This window comes from Triticum aestivum, chromosome 4B (genome assembly GCF_018294505.1).
Source record: "Triticum aestivum cultivar Chinese Spring chromosome 4B, IWGSC CS RefSeq v2.1, whole genome shotgun sequence".
NCBI classification, from domain to species: Eukaryota; Viridiplantae; Streptophyta; class Magnoliopsida; order Poales; family Poaceae; genus Triticum; species Triticum aestivum.
The window spans coordinates 184,356,277-184,375,438 of NC_057804.1; the positions used below are offsets into that span (position 1 = coordinate 184,356,277).

At 44.0% G+C, this 19,162-nt stretch overlaps 1 protein-coding gene across 13 annotated transcripts; it reads right to left on the reverse strand.

The window, feature by feature from the left end:
* Nucleotides 1-5,061: 5,061 nt before the first annotated feature.
* LOC123091714 (uncharacterized) lies at nucleotides 5,062-11,748 on the reverse strand. 13 transcript variants are annotated; one of them, XR_006443436.1, is made up of 4 exons: nucleotides 11,024-11,748; nucleotides 8,170-9,526; nucleotides 7,304-7,367; nucleotides 5,062-5,645 (listed from the first exon to the last, which is right to left on the reverse strand). XR_006443436.1 is itself a non-coding variant. In XM_044513318.1 (4 exons), the coding sequence occupies exons 1-4, from the start codon at nucleotides 11,530-11,532 to the stop codon at nucleotides 8,574-8,576; spliced, it is 645 nt and encodes a 214-aa protein (XP_044369253.1). In that variant the 5' UTR covers nucleotides 11,533-11,748; the 3' UTR covers nucleotides 6,637-8,573. The 13 variants fall into 13 exon arrangements, 3 of the variants coding, with proteins under 3 accessions (XP_044369253.1, XP_044369252.1, XP_044369250.1); XR_006443433.1 differs by lacking the exon at nucleotides 5,062-5,645 and having other exon boundaries at nucleotides 6,637-8,647; nucleotides 8,795-8,868; nucleotides 8,967-9,526; XR_006443435.1 differs by lacking the exon at nucleotides 5,062-5,645 and adding an exon at nucleotides 6,637-7,134.
* Between the last annotated feature and the right edge of the window lie 7,414 nt (nucleotides 11,749-19,162).

Sequence of the window (19,162 nt, forward strand, 5' to 3'; positions counted from 1 at the left end):
ACACGGCCTGCGCGTTCGTGGGGGCGCGACAAGCGTGAGACGATGAACCAGCTGGGGTCAGCGACGGAGTGGCGGTGCGACCTTCCCGCCGCACCGAGGGGTGCAGCGAAGATGCTTGCTGCTCGTTCCCTGCAGGGTCGGTGGCAGCGTTGGTGGCAGGCGACGGAGAACGACGAGGAGGCCCACCAACGGGGGCCGTCTGGGCGACGAGAGCAGCCCGGCGCTCGGCGCGGGCTCGGCGAGCATCTGCCATGGATGCGACGAAGCGATGGGACGCATATCAGCGGAGAAAAGATTTTGGCGCACCCCTACCTGGCACGCCAAATGTCGGATATCGGGTTCTAGCAAAACCCTTAAGGTTCAAACTCTGGAGTGCGCATGAAGATCTTCTCCCTACCGAAACATGCCCACAACCTCGCCGTGGTTTCTAAGCTAGCACGATGAACACCACAAGAGACATAAGGTTTATACTAGTTCGGGCCACCGTTTTGGTGTAATACCCTAATCCATTGTGTGGTGTGGTGGATTGCCTCTTGGGCTGATGATGAACAATACAGAGGAAGAACAGCCTCGCGAGGGGAGGTGTTCTTGTGGTGGTGTGTGGATGAGCTAGGTCTGGATCAAATTGTTCTCTACTGTGGTGGCTGGCCCTATTTATAGAGGCCCTGGTCCTCTTCCCAAAATTGAGTGGGAAGGGAGCCAACAACTGCCATTTTGAAAGGGGACAGCTAGTACAAGCTATCCTGACTAAAGGTGGTCTTCGACTGCCAAAGGCACTGGCGATGACGCTGTCTTGGGCTCTACGGTGACCTCCGTCCTGCTGGTCTTGGTCTCGTTGCACTTATATGGAAACCTTTGCCTGATGCCTCGGTACTCCGCGCCTGCGCTTGCCCCCTTTGCACCAAAGAGGAAATGAGGACAATGCGCAGGCTGGCACCCGCCTGGCGCCCGCCTGGTCTTAATCGTCATGGCTTGCGTCATGTGCACCTCACGAGGTACCCCTCGCCTTGATCTCTCCGCCTCCTCGCGAGCAGGCCTGGTGAGGCCGCCCCTGAGGAGGCCTTGTATCGTCCGCCCCGCGAGGCTTGGCCCCTCGCGATGGTCTTGAGCGTTGGTTGATGAAGACGGGCCGTACTGGGCCACTCGCTGAGCCACGCTGCAGGCCGCAGGCAGGAAAGTCTGAAGACCCCTGTTTCCAGAACGCCGACAAAAAACTCTTCAACACTCGAGGCCGAAACCTATCCGTCTAGAGAGTGCACAACTCTCAAGAGTAATAGGTAGAAGAACTCTCACTAAGAACTACTGTGATGCTAAACCACTGTCTAAGATCGGGATCTTGGTTTTCTCTCGGTGGATCTTAAACTTAAATCACTCGGAGAGGGGGTGGTCAAATCAATCTTCGCAGAAATCTCAAGCGGAGCAGCCAACAGACAAAGTTGGAGCGGGGTGGCTATTTATAGCCGCAGCCTCCCTAATGGGAAAACACCAAATTAGACATCGGGTTCAGCCAATGACCGAATGGCACGAGTCCAACGGTCAGATTTGAGCACAATGGTAACTCCTCGGTTTGAGCCAAATCTCTCACAACGAAGAAGATCACAGTCTCTTGCTGGCAAGTATTTGCTTGGAGCACAAAGAGATTTCTCTCGCATCTGTCATAGGTTATGGCTAAGCATCAGAATAGATCTAAGCATCGAGAACCTATACCGTCTGAATAGTATAGAGGTCCTATGACTCGAAAGAATAAAAGAAGAACAACGAAATGAATATTACGTCTTCACTTTGCCTTCGACTTCCATCACCGAAGTCAATTTCTTCAGACGACAGTGTCGTATCAAAAGCTTTGCTTCAGCAGAAAAATTTCGAGGGGTCAATTTCTTCACATTAATCTTCTCGACTCTATTGCTTCAACAATTATAGCTCATTCTTCTCTGCAACGTAGATATACTTCGGTGAAGTTCCCCGAATCAGCACCAGAGATAGCATTATCTTCGGTTGTGTATGGACTTTTTCTCTCTGTATGCACTAGAAAACAAATTAGTCCATACCTGTTTCTGTCAACAATCTCCAAAACACAAGGTAGGCAAATATTGCACCAACAATCTCCCCCCTTTTCGACGATTGTTGACAAAACAGATCACATCAAATGATAGATAATGAATGGAATGTAATGCGAAGAGTAATGAAAGACGGAAAATAATTACGAAGATAAAATATTCTCCCCCTCAAATTATGCTTTAGATCATGAGAAACCAGAGAAACAATATTATTCTTCGTATGAGTGTCATTGACAAGAGATCTTATACTTGAGTTCTTTCAAAGCACTCGATGGTGTCTGAGGTGGTTCCTGTCACAAAACCTTCAAAGAAAGTTAGATGTAAGATAAGTGATGAGTGATTTGTGACAAGGATACATCATGAAGATTTTCTCAGAATACAATTTGAATCCACATGAGATATAAATTTCCTGCACGATTGATACATTTAGAGCAAGAAAAAGGTAAGACTCTATTGCTCGGAGTGGATATGCTTCTGATGTGGTTTCCCTATCATAGTCATAGAGAGATAATAGCGAGGGAAAACACTTTGCATAAAATCTTAAACTGACATTCTCTTCCTCCACGGTTAGATAATAAGATATAATAATTGGCACATATCCAACGACAACAGTTAGTTCATCTAGAGCTTGAAGTACTTCTCCAAAATGGTATCATCACATGATGATTCTCTGTTCTTCTTCGAGAAGCAGATATGTATCCTTGTAAGATAAATAATTGTCGAAGATAATCATTCACAGGGAAAACACATTCGATGGTACCTGCAGACAAATAGTGCGAAGCAAATGATATTGTAGGCAGGGGTTATTAATGTTACATGACGTCTAAGTGTTTCGGCACCACATGTAGTGTGATAAGTTCATGAAGCAAATTGTTCGAGGGAAAACCAAATAGCGAATGAAAAACACCCTGCAAACCCCGATAAACTATCACTCGATGTAATTCTCCCCCCTTTTGTCAACAAGTGTCAAAAAGGAAAGAGAAGACATACGAGGAACTACTCCATGGGAGTGTCTTCCGAATCCAAATTAAAACCACTCGACGAATCAGTGTCAGAAGAAGCGGAATGGTCGAGGCGGCAGCAGGAGTAGAAGCCTGGGCCTTGGAAGACTTGGAGCGATGATCATTTGGCTTGTAGACAAGAGTACCAGCTGTATCTACAATTTTATCATCATGATTGACAAACAATAGATCTGTTGAAGCAAAACATTATGGGAGCACTGGAGTTTGTCTTCGGATGTGCGGAACAGCAAGCAAGTCCAGGTAGTCATACTCCTTGAGGAGGCCCTTTTTAGCTAAATCCTTGTGAGAATAGTTCTTTCTCAACAAGTTCCATGAGCAATTCCTTGCATTCTTATCATGCAGAAGAATTTGATGAGTGTGATTATGAATCAGATTCAGCTCAGTCATCAATTCCACCTTTTCTTTTCTATCCATCTTGATGTGTCTTTCCAGAGTCTGCTGCGTGCGAACACAAATCTCATAGAGGGATTTCAATCCTGGCTTCCTTAACCTTCGGTGCATTTTCAGATGCAGAGGTAGTTGCAACAGTATCAACAGGTTCCTTCCCTTTGGAGTTATCCTTCACAATGCGCAGAGTGTCATGAAATGGTGGCATAAAAACTTTTGGTGTGTAAGACCAGAAGAATTTCTCATTTGTGAGCTGATCGATTGCGAACATGATCCATGGAGCATAAGGTTTCAATGACTGAGGGCTACCCGCTGCACATGCAAGGTTTCAAATGAAAAGGTCAGGAATGTCAAATTTGATTCGTTGAGATATTGACACAAGTGCATTTCACATGGTGCCTTTGATGGAGTTTGGCATGTTTGTTGGCGTGATGGTATTGCACATAATGTGAAATAATACTTTGTTATCATAAGCCAACTTCTTTGGATCAACATTAATGCATTCGTCGCCCACCATGATGGGATCCATCAGGACGTGGAGTTGTGCTTCCGACACTTCCCAGAAATGTAGTTTGTGCCCTTTGTCATTCTCAAATTCACATCGAGGCAAATTTATCAGGGCCAGAAAATGGTCTGCCAAGCATTTGATTCTCTCTCTGCCAATCATCCATTCAAGCGTCCAGGATGAAGTATTTGCTAGATCTCCTAAGATATATAGTGTGGTATAAAATTGAAGAATAACTTCCTTGTTCTAGCCATGATTAAATCGCATGAACCCCTTCAGTAGTGCATGTTCAATATGCTCAATTTCATGATGAAAACATGACATTTTCTCAAGTTCAACGAAGTTCAATATCTTATGATTGAAAATTCTGTGCTTGCCAAACAAGATCCGAGCATAATAGACAGCTTGTTCTTTAGTCCAAAACCTTAGTGATAATGAAGTTCTTTCTCCTTCGTAAGGGCTGACCCCAAAGAATGCAAGCTTCGATGAATGGAGTTGTTCATTGAATGAGGGCCATTGGGGCCATATTCAGCTAGAAATAGTGGAAATGATTCTTGAGGATTTTTCCGATTTTCTTCCTCGCAAATTTCCATCGACTGAAAAGAGGCTGGCACATTTTCATCGATGGGCTTTAATGGAGCGAGTGGCCTTATAACTGTCTTTGGAGTTTATAGCATGGGGGCACTGGTTTGACCTTCAATTTCCTTCGCTGGAACTCTTCAGTGGCTTTCTCAATCTCAGGCACTAGGGCCATTTCTTTCGGAGAGTTCTCAATAGTGGGTGGCATGACAACTTCTTCAAACTCTTGAGTCACAACTTGTTCACCTTCAACCTGTCGTGGCAACACTGGTGGTACAACTGCTTGATCTCTTTCTTCGTGAGCCATGGGCTCTTCCAACTTCTTCTCTTCCTGTTCTGGCTGTGAAGCCAAAGAACCAGGAGTAGGGTCAACCTCAATCTGGGTAGGATGATACGTCTTCGACGTATCTATACTTTATGAAGTATTCATGCCATGTTTATAACAATTCTATATGGTTTTGGTATGATTTGATTAGAACTAACCCAGACTGACGTTGTTTTCAGCAGAACTACCGTGGTGTCATTTTTTGTGCAGAAATAAAAGTTCTCAAAATGGGCTGAAAATTTACGGAGAATATTTTTGGAAAATATAAAAAATACTAGAGCGAAAAGATACTAGAGGGGAGTCCCGGGGTAACCACAAGGGTGGGGGGCGCCCCCTACCTTGTCATTGCCTCATGGACCCCCTTGACTTGTCCCTCTCCACCCAGCCGCCCCCTCCCGGACGGCCTCCGCCTTCTCCCTCTCCCCCAGAGCAGGGCGGCCGGTGCACCCCCCACTTCTCCCCACCCGATGCTGGTGACGGCCGCCCAAGCACCTCCCCGTCCGCCCGTGCCTCGAGCCGCCGCCGGTGCTCCTCCTGTCGCCTAGAGCAGGGCGACCGGTGCGCCCCCCTCTTCTCCCCACCCGATGCAGGTGCCGGTTGGTTGCTCCTTCATCATCGAGGGACGTTCGGGAAAGGACCGGAGGTGGGACGCCGGCGGCAGGGAGGTAGGTGAGGCGGAGGGTCCCGAATCCGGTGACGAAGCCATGGATGTTCAACCAGAACATCATGTTCGTGTTGACCTCTGTGGGCTGCTTCTTCTCCAACATCGCCTGCAAGAAGTGGTGCATCGACATGAACAATAGGAGAGAAAATACTTCTCCGTTCTCATCAGATCTTGTCGTAGTGGGTGGATTGGGTGTGGTGCTGATCCATGCTCTTGTGTTCTATGGGGGAGTGTAGGGCTGGAGAGTTCAAGGAGCCGGACTGGTTCTTCAACAGAAAGAAGGGCGGCATGTTCCTGACCAGGAGCCAGGAAGGACTACAACTTTATTTGGTTTCCAAATTTTTCATAAGAATCTGCAACCGTAAGAGTAGCAAGTAAATTTGGCATAGGTAAACTGAAATACTCCATGTTCTATAAACATGTGTGCTACTATAGTGAACCATATGGGATGTTTTAAGCTGGACTTTAGTTAATTAGTTTGTGCAAAGACGCAGTATGTGGTGCAGTGTTGTGGTCCGTGAGTTGACAAGTGGATTCATAAGGTCGGATTGATAAGAATCTGGATAGGAATCCTTGAGTTGGCTCGGATTGATAAGCACCAGGAATCGTGCAGCCCCCAAATCCTTGAGTTGGTTCAGAGTTAGCCTTGGCTGCTCCCCTGCTTGAAAATGGCCCTGATTTAGGTTTAGAGTTAACCTTTCTTAGGCTATTTCACACGCTATGGCTGAAGTTTTTGTTCCCTGCTAAAAAGCCTTCATTTTTGTTACCTCCGATTCAGGTTCCCCTGATTCAGGTTCATTTTTGTGTACTGCTCCCTGCTAAGAAACCTTCATCTTATAAAGCTTTTGTTAGCTCTGTCTGAACATTTTCTTATTGCCCTTTCAGTGCCTGCTCTCATGAAGATGAATGTGTCCTGTTCGTCAACGCCGGTGGGTATATCTGAAAAAAACTGCAAAGGAAGCAGAAGACAATGTGCTCCCAAGAGAGATGGTAAGGAATGCCATCAATCTTGACAATTAATTTGCTAGAATTATCGCAAGACTTGTCAAAACTGAAAATTTTGACTGCATCGGGTAAGATTGACTGAAGAAAGCAACTAAAACATCAAAGAATATATTGTTGTTTATATAAACTGAATACTGGTGTACTGTCAATATTCAGTAGCAGAAATTAAACTTCTGAGTATATTGTACCGTCAATACTCAGAAGTAGAAATTTAGTGTTGTACCACTAAAACTGTGTGGTTCGTCTTTGCCATGCAATGTTAACATCAGATTATCCAATGTTCCATATTTCAGCACAATATTCAATACTCTTATGTCCCGCACAAGGTCCCTGCTCCCTTCCCTGCTGCAGGTAGCACCCCCCCCCCCCCCCCCCCCCCCCTTTTGTTCAGTTTCAGTATGCAAGCGAACATGTACAGTTCATGTGCACTGATTCTCAAAACTGAAGCATTTACATGGCCATGTTGGTTTCTTCAGTGAGGAGACGAGAGAGGAGATTGCTGGATCTGGAAATGGAGGTCAGCACCACCTACACGACAAGAGCGCCGCTCCTCTCCGACTCTTCAAGGTCTCTCATGCTCTGCTCTTGCTCTGGCTCAATTAGAAGGTTAGGTGTGACAAAAAAACTGAAACTTTATCTCCTAATATCCCTCCATTTTTGCAAAATCAAATTTGTGTCAGCTATGTGACCAATGATCATACACTTGTTTCAAATAATCATACACTTATCAATTTCCACGGACAAGTTAATGGTGTATACCTGCTTCTGAGCTGCCATGCAAAGACTCTGTTATCTCTTGAACTTATCCACTGCCAACTTTATCCTGCGGTCATGGATAAAGTTTGCATTAGTCTTTGCCAGCCAGGTTCCCAAAACTACAAGTTCCAGTCCTTTTATTCTGCCTTGGTCATAATGTTAATTTTTCTTCCATATGTTAATTTTTTTGTCGTATGTAGGCCATCAGATAACTTGTGTATGTTCATCTAGCTGCAAAAGAAACTTATGACTTCTGTCGTCAGTAAAAAAATAGTAGACCAGTTTACAGTTGAAAGGACCAGGCACGACCATTTACTTGACGTGTTATACTCTCAATGAATCTTAATTATTTCTGATATGTTTCAGTTATTTTATTTCAACAGAAGACAAGACTAATCTGTTATACTCTCAATGAATCTTAATTATTTCTGATATGTTTCAGTTATTTTATTTCAACAGAAGACAAGACTAATCTGTCATTGATAGTGTTTTTGCAGCTAGCACTAAAAGCTGGTGTGTTTTATGATAGAGTGACAAATATGACTATTTTGGGAAACCATTCAACAACTCAGGTGAATATATGATTACAAACATGGCTACTCTGCTGGCAGTGCTTTGGAGTATTGATTTGATGATTTCCACTTGAGTAGGTTCCTAATTTCTTGAATGCCAAAATTGATGAGAGGCCAGTAAAAGAAGTCATCAAAGATACAAAGTGGCTAGAAAAGGATTTTTCTACAACTGTTCAAAAGGTACACAATTCCTGATTGATTGGGACAACTAAGAGAATATTGTGTACTGATTGATTGATTGATTTCATGAAATATTGTGTATTGGCTTGAGGTCATGCAGCTGCTCTCGTTGCTTACGCAGGTACACGGAGAAGGTGATGGTGCCGCTGAGGCTGTTGCTCCCGATGTTAGAGAGGGTGTCGCTGACCGATGCCGCCGGCTTGCCCGAGGTGGCCTGCACGTCTTCATGACCAGCCATCTCCCCAGTTGAGTCCCTTCCCTTTAAGAAAATCTCTCTGGCTAATTTGTTCGTTAGGATTGCAGAATGTGAATCTTCCTTAGTCATCACCAAATTGACATGCTCTGACTAACTGAAAAATAACAAAGTATTGAATGGTGCTACTCTAATGGAGTATGAAATGATTTAGTAATCACTTCTATGCAAAAATAGGTTCACAATTTGGTGTTGTGAGAATTGAACTGGAACAGAATTTTCATGCCTTTGTTTTTTCTTGTCGACCTATCTCCAGTCGTATGCAGATTCACAGTGGATCAAGCAGAATTGGCACATTTGCTATACAGATTGCGAAGCGCCTTGGAATCAAGGTTTTTTTCACTGCAGGTTTATTGGTTCAGATAAATACAATATATATGGTACAAAGATGTTTTCCGAAAGAAAATCTGTTATGCCGCTCGAGAAATCTAAAGAGAAACTAGTCGCTTGCGACGTTTAAGGTGTGGATATATGCAAAAACTACAAAACCTTTGTAGCACGTATCGAAGAAGAAACTAATGGAAATGGTATTATCGTGCCATCCTCTTGTGACACTTGATGCCCTGATGCAAAAGTAAATAAAATTATTTGGCTTTACCAAGTTATACCCGTCAATTTCATATACATTCTGACTGTAATATGTGGAATATCTCTACCAGACCTTGATGTCATTCTGGACAACGTAGGCAGATCTTATCTCCAAGGCAATCTGGATAGCTTAGCAGTTGATGGTATACTTTTCATCATTGGTTTCATGTGAGGCATTGTAATTGTAGTGAACCTGCGTTGTAGTTGAAGACCGACTGTACAAGGTTATATCGATCTATCTATATACAACCATGCCTCTTTCACTTTTATGTGTTTTTTTCCTGATAACACATCTTACTCTCTGAACACAATTCTCATAGGACTGTTGATGCTTTTCTGTTGTTAGAATTTCATGCTTTCTTTGTCGGCAACTGATGATGCAGTGCTATGATGTAGCTTTGTGTCTTCTAAATTATTTTTTACTCTCAAATAATTTACTAGACAACGGAAGAGCTAAATGCGTACTTTTGTGTAGACTTACCTCCATTCAGAGAGATGCTGCAACTGGTGATACATCTGTGCGAAGCCAGATCCAGAATGAGTCGACAGAGTTGGGAGTAGCAATACAACATCTGGGGGCTATGCTTTTTGAGCTTGGATGGACAATGATGATGCTTAGAATGGGGCCATCTCCTGTATGCATTTTTATACTATGTCACTATCACACAAGTGATTCACAAGGTTTAAGTATTTTGATAGCTTTTTTATTTTGAAGGCTAATGCTTTTGTAAATGTTGGGCATGCTGTTTATACAAACCCCACTGGACCAAGTCCAATCATGGTTCAGGCTACCTGTATAGCTTTGCTTTCCTATCATGAACAACCGACGACTTTGTTTTGGGCTATCATGCTAGCATGCCCTGTAACATATATCACTATGTATTAACATGCTACCTAAGTATCTATTTCTTTATACTTTAAGGATCTTATTATCAGTCCTTAAACAAATCTTACGTGCATGATTTGAATGCTTGGTTTGCTGTCGCCCTTTGCACCATCGGCGCAACGGGTGGTTAGCTGCTTTTTTATGTGTGAGAATGTGAGGAATGTTTCTATATGTGCCCACATTTATTTGGTGTGCCTGCTATGTTTCACTTTCACTCTCTTTGTTGAATAAATTGAGAAATTCTTGATTCTTTTCATCTTATTTCTTTACATGAAGGATCCAGATTAAAATCTAATGTGTTATTATTGTTGGCTTAGTTTACACAAATGCATTTTAGATCACCTACTTCTCAGTTCATGCATTTTGGATCCAGAGCCTCCGTTAGGTTTTTGGATGTGCTCTCTTAGGTACATTTTCTTTTCTCTTTCTTTCCTTCCTCTTGGACTGTTATTCTCTGTCTGTATATATTTGCTTCGATTGAAATAAAGGACCATGGGGCTTTTGCTCCACGGTGGATAGTGGAAAAAAAGTAATAGGTATTTGATTTAAACTGCTTGAAGTTAACAAGGACCAAGTAACATACTATGTGCTTGCTCTGTTTGGTCGTGGCATATGAATCTGATTGGATCATCGCAGTTGAATAATTAGAAACCTTGGGAAGGACTATGATGTGTGTTTCTGTTTTAGTTATAGAGACTTGGTCTCGTGTGATGCCTCATAAGGTCGAGGCATGTGTTACAGAGGCTAGGAAGATCATTTTGCTGTTGTTTATTAGATTTTTTGGATAATGCAAAAACACCTATGTACTAATAACCTATATACTGATGTTATACTAACAATAGTTTCCTTCTTTTCCATTGCAGTAAGTAGAAGTTATATTTTTTTCCTGACTATTCCTTTCTTTTCCTAGGCCAACGATTTGCTTTCTGCTCGGATTACACTGCCTGCAGCCTCCTAATTGTAGACTCAACTATCTTGACCTATCGATGATCTAATTTGTGGCATTATTACCTTAAGAAAATATTTGCATTTAATTTTCTGTATATACAGGGGTATAAGTTCTTACCAAATGTACTTAAATATACAGTTATTGAAAAAATGCAAATATTTTCAACACGAACATGCTTTTAAACGGGTCTTTGCGCCATTTGGCGCAACTGGTCATCTAGTATTTCGAAAAAAAACCCAGAGGATGAGCGCGATTTAGCTAAAAAGCGCACGTGCGGGATTTGGCGGGCGCTCACCATGTTGGCTCGGCCCATGACGAGGAAGCAGGCTGAGGGAGGCCCGATGCGGACGGGTGGGTCTGCTGGGCCGCGGGCGAGGCCCACCTGGCGGCACGGTCAACGACGCAGAGGGTTGAGTGGGGCGTGCTCCTCCTCGAAGCAGGACAACGGCGGCGTCCGGCGAGGGCGACACGACGCTGGCAACGGGGAGAGGTCGGCGGGTTCGGGAGCAGGCGGATCTGGCCACGGGAGGTCGGCGGGGCTCCGTTCTCGGCCGGATCCAACCAGAGGCGGAGACGGGCATCCATGGCGGCGCGGTCGGGGAAGACCAAGGCGGTGGCGGCGGTTCCCTGCGAGGACGGGAGGAAGCAAGACCTTGAGTGAGAGGGAGATGGAAGGCGAGGCAGAGGAGGGAAGGAGGAGCAGGGGCGACCGAGCACCCATCTACGGCGAGTTCCGGTCACTGGCGGCGGGGCTCTGGATCGGGAGCTCCTCTCCCGATCTGGAACTCGGGAGCGAGGCATCATGCGGGCAGCGACGCGGTCGGGCCCCGATGGGCTTGCACGGGCCGCGGCGAAGGGAGAGGCAGGGAGGCCACGTGGCAGCACCCGGTTGGAGGAGGGCGGCGGCTGCGGCGTTGCTGGCCGCTCAGGCAGCACCAAGTGTCAGAGGCGGGGTGGATCGGCGTGGATTCCGAGGAGGAAGGCGTATGGAGGTTAGGGGGAACTAGGGTTAGGCTAGGGACGCCCAAAATGGCAAGGGGAGGGGGTTTAAATAGGAAAAGGGGGCTAGGGCCGGGGGTTTTAGTCCGTTTTCGGACCGTACGATCGCCATCGGACGGTCCGGAGCGGAGGGGTAGTGTAGGGGGGCTAGATGGGCTGTGAAGAGGGGTTGGGCTGAGGGGAGAGAGATGAATTGCAGCCCGACAATGGTTTTCGGAGACCGAAAACATCCGACGTTTATACTGGCTATATTGCGGCTGTATGTTTAACGGTTGGGCTATCAAACGGATTCCGAATGTGACGAAATTTGACTGGCGGTCTACATGCACTATAATAAGACCGCACGCCAACTTCCACCCCATTCAGAGAATATTTTTCAGCCACTTATAAAATAATATTTCAGAGCTGCCGCGGGCGCGTGCGTGTGTGTTTGGACTCCGAACGGACAACGGAGAGAACTGGGAGGACCCGAATGGATGCAAGTTTTGAAAAACATGTAGATGAAATGCACATGATGACATGGCAAGATGCAACACGCAAGAGAATGACATGGGAACGACGGCGAAAACTGGATGACACCTGGCGCATCGGTCTCGAGGCATTACAACTCTCCTCCACTAACAGAGGATCTCGTCCCGAGATCTTAGGAACGAGACGGAAGACAAAGAGGATGAGGTGAAGCAAGAGCTCAAAGAGAGAAGATGAACAAGGTCGAGATCACTCGGGTAGAGAAGAGGAACAACGATTATGACGAGAATCAAAATCTCAAGGATTAAGATAGACTCTGAAACCACTCCGGTTAGACAAGGTAGAAAAATAATAAGAACGGAAGAATTTCGGCCTCACTCCGAAAGATTTGAAATAGTGAAATGAAAAGAATGGATAAGAGAAGAACAACTTCCACCACGAATGAATTTGATGGCATCTTAGAAGGAAGGATTGAATGGAGTTGTTGAGAAAATCAACAACAAAAGAATAAGCTTGTTGTGGACTTATGGAAAAACATCTCAAAACTTGAGGTGAAATTATGCCACAACCAAATGCTTGAGTAGCTGAGAAGAAGGAAGAAATGCAAAACTCCACTTCAAAAGAATACGGAGAATTAATTGCACTTCGAGACGCGAGAAGAAAAGATACTTGGACTCCTCCAACAAGAATCTTGATGAACATTTGAAGAATGAATTAAATCCTGATGAACCACCATGACAAACTCCGGTAACAAAAGGATGCTGAGAAAGGAACAAAGGATGAAAAGAATAGGATTAAAGCCTTGCAGTGATTTAGATGGAGGTTCCGACGAGATGGCCGAGGAAACTTGAACTCTGGAAAAGAAAACACGAAAACACGAAAACACTTGGGACTAGAATTTATTCATCATGAACAAACTGCGAAGGAAGGGATTAATCACTTCGAGAAAAGAATAAGATTTATTGTATGCTTATCCTTCATGAAATTAAATTTATGACAAGCAATGGATTTTGCATACTACTTATTCTTATTGGAAAAGGATTAAGGGGGATATGGCACAACCTTGAGGAAGGTCTTCAACGAACCACGAGTAGGATTGGAAAGAATGAATGAATTGATATGACAACAAAGGAAGAGGAATGCTGAACAAACCGCCGTAAGAATTTGGAAAAGAATGAAGAAAATAGGATAAATCATCGGGAAGAATTAGAAGAACAAATATGCTTGAGGGAATACAGAAACCAAAGAACGAAGAGATCACGAGTTGACTAAAGACTACCTGATCAAAGCACCAGAAGAATTGGAGAACGAGAACTGAAAGTTGAGAGTGAAGAATTCTTCTGAAATGGTGGCCTCCGGATGATCGAGAGGGAACTCCTGAAATGCTCCGGATGGGTATGAAAAGAATTGCATGATTGGAAAAAATTTGAGAGGATAGCAAGAAACTAGAACCATGAATCTTCGGGAGAACAGATAAGATTCAGAGGAAAACTCTTCTTCGGTCTTCAAATGTAGAGAATGACGACGAGAAACACCACCAAATTGTTGCGACACTCCGGAAGAATGAAAAGAGTAAAGGTTGATCAAAAAATGAAAATGATTTGAAAGCGATCTTGGAGAAGGCATATGACTGATGGAATCCATTCTTACATCACATTTTGAAAAGAATTTGAGAATAACTCCGGAAGAATTAGAAGTCAGGTAAGATCCTGGGAAAAGACCTGTGGGTTAGGGCCCACTGAAAAGAAATACCGTTGGAAGGGATTGTTGAATGAGAACTGATGCACTGAAACAATAGAAAGACTCGAATGAGGTGACAACCTCGAATTAATTGAAGGCAAACATGAATCTTCTGAGATGTCTTGAGCACTCTGGAAGGATAAACTGGCATGAGGCGAACGAGCAAGGGGAAACATTTGAGCCGAGGGAAAGAATATGATCAACACTGAATACTTGAATTAAGTCCACTGGAAAAGAAAACAAGACGAATCAATGATGAACTTGACTTGAATTCACTGGTTGAATGACTGAGGAAAGACTGAAGAGGCTCCGCACGAATGAAATTGATGCTCGAATAGACATGTAGACTTCGGAAGAAAAGGGGTGGGAGGGCGGGAAGAACAAAGGCAAGTTGTGAAAGTGCGTTATGTCGACTAGAGGGGGGGTGAATAGACGATTTTTATGAATTCTTCACTGAGGAATTTCAGGGTGAGGAAATTCCTAAGCAAAGAACTACTTGTAGCGGAATAAGTACTCATGTATAAGCATAACAGAGCAACAACATAGTCATCATGATGAAATGAAAGACAAACGCAGAGTACAGAAAGCATAAACACAGGATAAGCAGGATGAAGACAAACTGACTGAAGAAATAGGATTGAGGAATTAGAGAGAGTCTTCAGTCAAAGTCTTCAAATAGTAATGATCAGGTTCATCAACACATAACTGAGGAAATGAAAGGGTTGAGAAAATAGAACCAGTAGGCTTTGTGAAGACAATGATTTGGTAGACCAGTTCCAACTGCTGTGACAATTGTATGTCTGGTTGGAGCGACTGAGTATTTAAACTCGAGGACACACAGTCCCGGACACACAGTCCTCACCGTATTCTCCTTTAGCTAAGATCACAGAGACCTCGCCCAACAGTAGTGGTAAGTCTTCACAGGTGACTTCCAAACCTTCATAGACTCGGTCACTCGGTGATCCACAATTCCTCTTGGATACTCAGACCATGACGCCTAACCGTTTGGAGGATACATAATCCTCAAAGGTAACAAGCGTCGGTTCCACACAGGAACAATCTCTTCAGTGATGCTCAATCACTTTGGGTTAGTAGGTTTGGGTTTGGGATTTGGGTTTTCCTCACTTGATGATTTTCGCTCAAAGTCCTCGGAGGGGATACTCTCAAATGACAAGTGTCAGTTTCTCTTAGAGCAGCCAACTAGCTAGTGGTTGTAGGGGGCGGCTATTTATAGCCTAGGGAGCAACCCGACATGATAAGACATAAATGCCTTCAATGATATGACCGTTAGGTGGTAGGATACTTTGGACAGATGGCGCGTGGCACAACAACGGTCGGATTTGAGGTTCGAATTCCTAAGGGCTATCATGTTCCTCACTGTGTAGGCAGTCCGCACTAGCAAATTCCTAACTCCTCAGTCAGAACAAATTCCTCAGAGACCAGAAGATCTTTGTCTCTGTCACAGAAGAAATTGACTGAACTGATATGAGATTTCCAATGGCTTCACTCGAAGGATTGGGTAGGTGTAGGATTTTGAGATGAGCATCACTTGGAAATCAGTTTCCTTAGTATTACCTCGACCCCCTTTAATAGTACGGTGTTTCCTATGACTCAAGAAGAAGAAAATGAAACTGGGAAAACAAAAGTCTTCATGCTTCATAGTCCTTGCATGAATATCCAAGTCTTCACGGTCACACCAATTTCTTCACTTTCAAAGTCTTCAGGAGAACCAAAGTCTTCAGCCAAAGACATTCATTTTTAGGGGTCGACTTTCACTGTAAATATCAAACTCCTCATTGACTTATAGAACTTGTGTACACTCACAAACATATTAGTCCCTTAACCTATAAGTCTTCAATACACCAAAATCACTAAGGGGCACTAGGTGCACTTACAATCTCCCCCTTTTTGGTGATTGATGACACTATAGGTTAAGTTTTCAACGGGAATAAACATATGAATTTAAAGTGCTCAATATTGAGGAATTTGATTGCAAGATATAGAAGAACCCCCCCCCCCTGAAGATGTGCATAGTGAGGAAGTTGCTTTTGAAGAATTGCACATTTGAAGAGTAGAATCATGGAGATCTCCTTCTATATATTGTAATTCATACACGCATTTAACATATCTAATAAAGAATTTGAAATGCATGATGAAATATGGTGACTGATGTAATTCAGCATGCATGCATAGCATATATGAGGAAATAGCATGCAGAAAGCAAAGCAAAAGTATCAGGTCACCATCGGACTTAAGTTTACAACTCAATCAACAAACACTTCAGAAGAGCGAGAGTTGCAACTTAACAAAAAAACGCCCATATAGATAGACCCACTTTAAGACTAACTCAAATTTCTCCCCCTTTGTCATCAAATGACCAAAAGGGACGAAAAAATGAGGACTAACGCCCCTGAAGAATTTCATCACGAAATCGATGGAGGAGCGTCAGTGTTGTTGGGGTCGGTTGTTGGAGTAGGGCCTGCCGCAGTGTCGTCCAAGTCTTCATTTTCATCTGTCTCGCAGGATGAGGAATATGAGCTGGGCACCAAAGGAGGAACTTCAACCTTCTTGAATTTCTTCGTCGGAGGCTTAGACCAGCTGAAGTCCTGCTTGAAGCCCATCTGCTTGAGATCTTCATCACTGTAGAGATGAGTCAGAACAACCCAGGTGCGATCAAGAACTTCATTGAGGTAGTAGTGGTTCTTCTTCACTGAATTGTATGTGGCAGTCATGTTGTGAAGAATAGCACCAAACTGATGTTTGGCCCATTTATGATTGCGATCCACCTTCTGATGAAGACTGAGGAGAAGCTCACGATCAGTCATCACCCTTGGAGTTGTAGCTTGAGGACTTTGCTTTGAGGCTTTGGCGGTAGAGTCATGAGTAGCAGAGTCATCATTGGTGGAGTATGAGACAACTTTGCGGAACTATCCATCCAATGGACGATTGCCCTCATCAATAATTGCAGTGGCCTTGCCCTTTTCATCAGCTGAGGAAAATGTCCGCTTGAGGACTTCAATAGGGGGCAAGTAACTGCCATGGTTGAGTGTGTCAGCTTTGTAGTTGAGTGAAGACCTTGATCTGAGGAATTTCATAATCCAAGGAGCATAAGGCTTCAACTCAAAGGGAGACATTGCAACGTTTGTCAAAGTCCTCATGAAGAAGTCATGGTAGTTCACTCGAATACCATGCATGATATTGAATAGCAAATTCTTCATGATGCCAAGAACTTCTTCATCATTCGAGTTGTGGCCTTTGATAGGACTCAGAGTCTTGGTTAGAATGCGGTATACAGTCCGAGGCACATATTGCAATTCCTTCACAAGGAACTTTGTCCTTGAGGCTTGAACAGGCTTCAAAGGCTTCATCAGGACTTGCATGAAATGATCAGACAGTTTAGTTTCATTGTAGATAAGACACACACCTTTTGGGGAAGGATTGACAGGCATGGCATGAAGCAATTCAGTGGCCGGTGCTTTAAAGTGAGTATTTTCTATCATCCAGTCCAACACCCAAGAGTTCACATCTTCAACATTTCTAGTGATGTGCAGCGTTGCATAGAACTGGAGAATGGGTTCTTCATTCCAATCACAGATGTCAATGCAGAAATTTAGCAATCCAGCATCATGAATAGCACTGTGGACTGGTGCGAAGCATGGCCGTGATTCCATATCCACATGAGGAATATGCTCATGGTCGAAGACTTTGTCTTTGTTGAAAAGCACTGAAGAATAGAAGTTTGCCTGGCTGGCAGTCTAGAAACGCTTCCTTCTCAGACGAGCAGAGTCATAAGGATTGTAATCAGTGAAGAACACATGCTCATTGAAGAAGACATCAACCTTGAATTTTGGAGTCTTGGAGAAGAGATTCTTTGGCTTTGGCTGAGGAGTATCAGTCAGTTGAAGCACAACCTCAGGAATCTCAATCTCCGGAGCCGCAGGCTGAGGAATTTCAGCTTCTGCTTCAGTAGCAGCCCGGGCCACCATTTCTTCATCGGCTTGGTCATCAACACTAGTGGCCGGAATCTCTTCATGAATGGAAGGGGCAGTATGAATTTCATCAGAACCCATCTGAACTTCAGTGGAGACTGGGGACTGAGGAATTTGTTGAAGTGGTGTGAACATAGGAGAGTTGGGGTGCTGACTATCCCAAAAGTCATCGTTCATCACATGTGTGGTGCTCCCAATGTCCACATCCCCATCCTCTTCCATTTCTTCAACGTCGGCCTCTTCAGCTGTGAACTGAGGCGTTGGCGATGATACCTGGGGAGTTGAAGTGATAGCATCCACTTCAATTTCTTCATCCATCTGCTCTATGGAAGCAGCAGAGGGATTTTCTTCAGCAGATTCATCAGGAATCTCATAATCTTCACCAAAAGGAACGAGTTCCTTTGATGGCATGCTTGAGAGAGGAACAACATCGATAGGATTCTCAATAGAGCTTGTCAAAATCTTCGCCTTCTTGGGTGCAGAAGATTCTGAGGAAATAGATGCTTTCCTTTTCTTCAGAGTGGCTCGCTCCGCAGCTTTTGTTTTCTTCACTTCCAGAGCAGAAGGAAGAATTGGACTTGGTGTTGGTGTAGGCGGAGCATAGGAAATTGGATCAATTTCTTCAGGCACAACTGATGCAGTTGGCCTGTCTTGTGCAATTTTTTCAGGCACAGCTCCAGATTCTTCAGCTGTCCTGACTTGTTCTTCAGGTGCAACACTAGTGGTTGCCCTGGCAATTTCTTCAGCGGCTGGTATTTCATCAGACCTAGTGCTAGCAGTTTCATCAGTAGCCTAATTTTCATCAAAGGTGCTGGCATGTTCTTCAGTCAGCTGAGCAGACGCTTCAGCCGAGGGAATCTCAATGTGCGATGGATCAGCAACATTGGTGGTGAATTTCTTCGCCATTTTGACGAATCTGGCCTTGGCTCCCAACCATTCTACCTTATAGGCGTCAAATTCATCACTGAGCTTCTTGATATCAGATTTTTTGACTATTTACTGTGAAGCAACAACTCCACGGTCTTTTATTTCAGTGATAAAAAATAGAGGTCCACCTAATTACAAACTAAAGAGGTGTTAAGTAGGGGAAAATCTTACCTACTTACCTATGTTACAATATACAAAAGGCTAAGGAAGATTATTAACCCAAGATAAGAAAGCAGGTTTAACACTCTCCCTCACTTTATGGTACAACAAGTTGATATCATGTACAAATTACATCTCCAAACGCCAAACGA

Excerpts from the sequence above, each read along its gene's own strand:
- LOC123091714 (XM_044513315.1), bottom strand. The coding sequence starts at position 11,532 with ATGATGCCTCGCTCCCGAGTTCCAGATCGGGAGAGGAGCTCCCGATCC. Across the intron at positions 9,527-11,023 it reads TCATGGGCCGAGCCAACATG|GAGATGGCCCCATTCTAAGC; the intron begins GTGAGCGCCCGC and ends AAATGCATACAG. Across the intron at positions 8,648-9,374 it reads CAGCATCTCTCTGAATGGAG|TGAAAAAAACCTTGATTCCA; the intron begins GTAAGTCTACAC and ends ATAAACCTGCAG.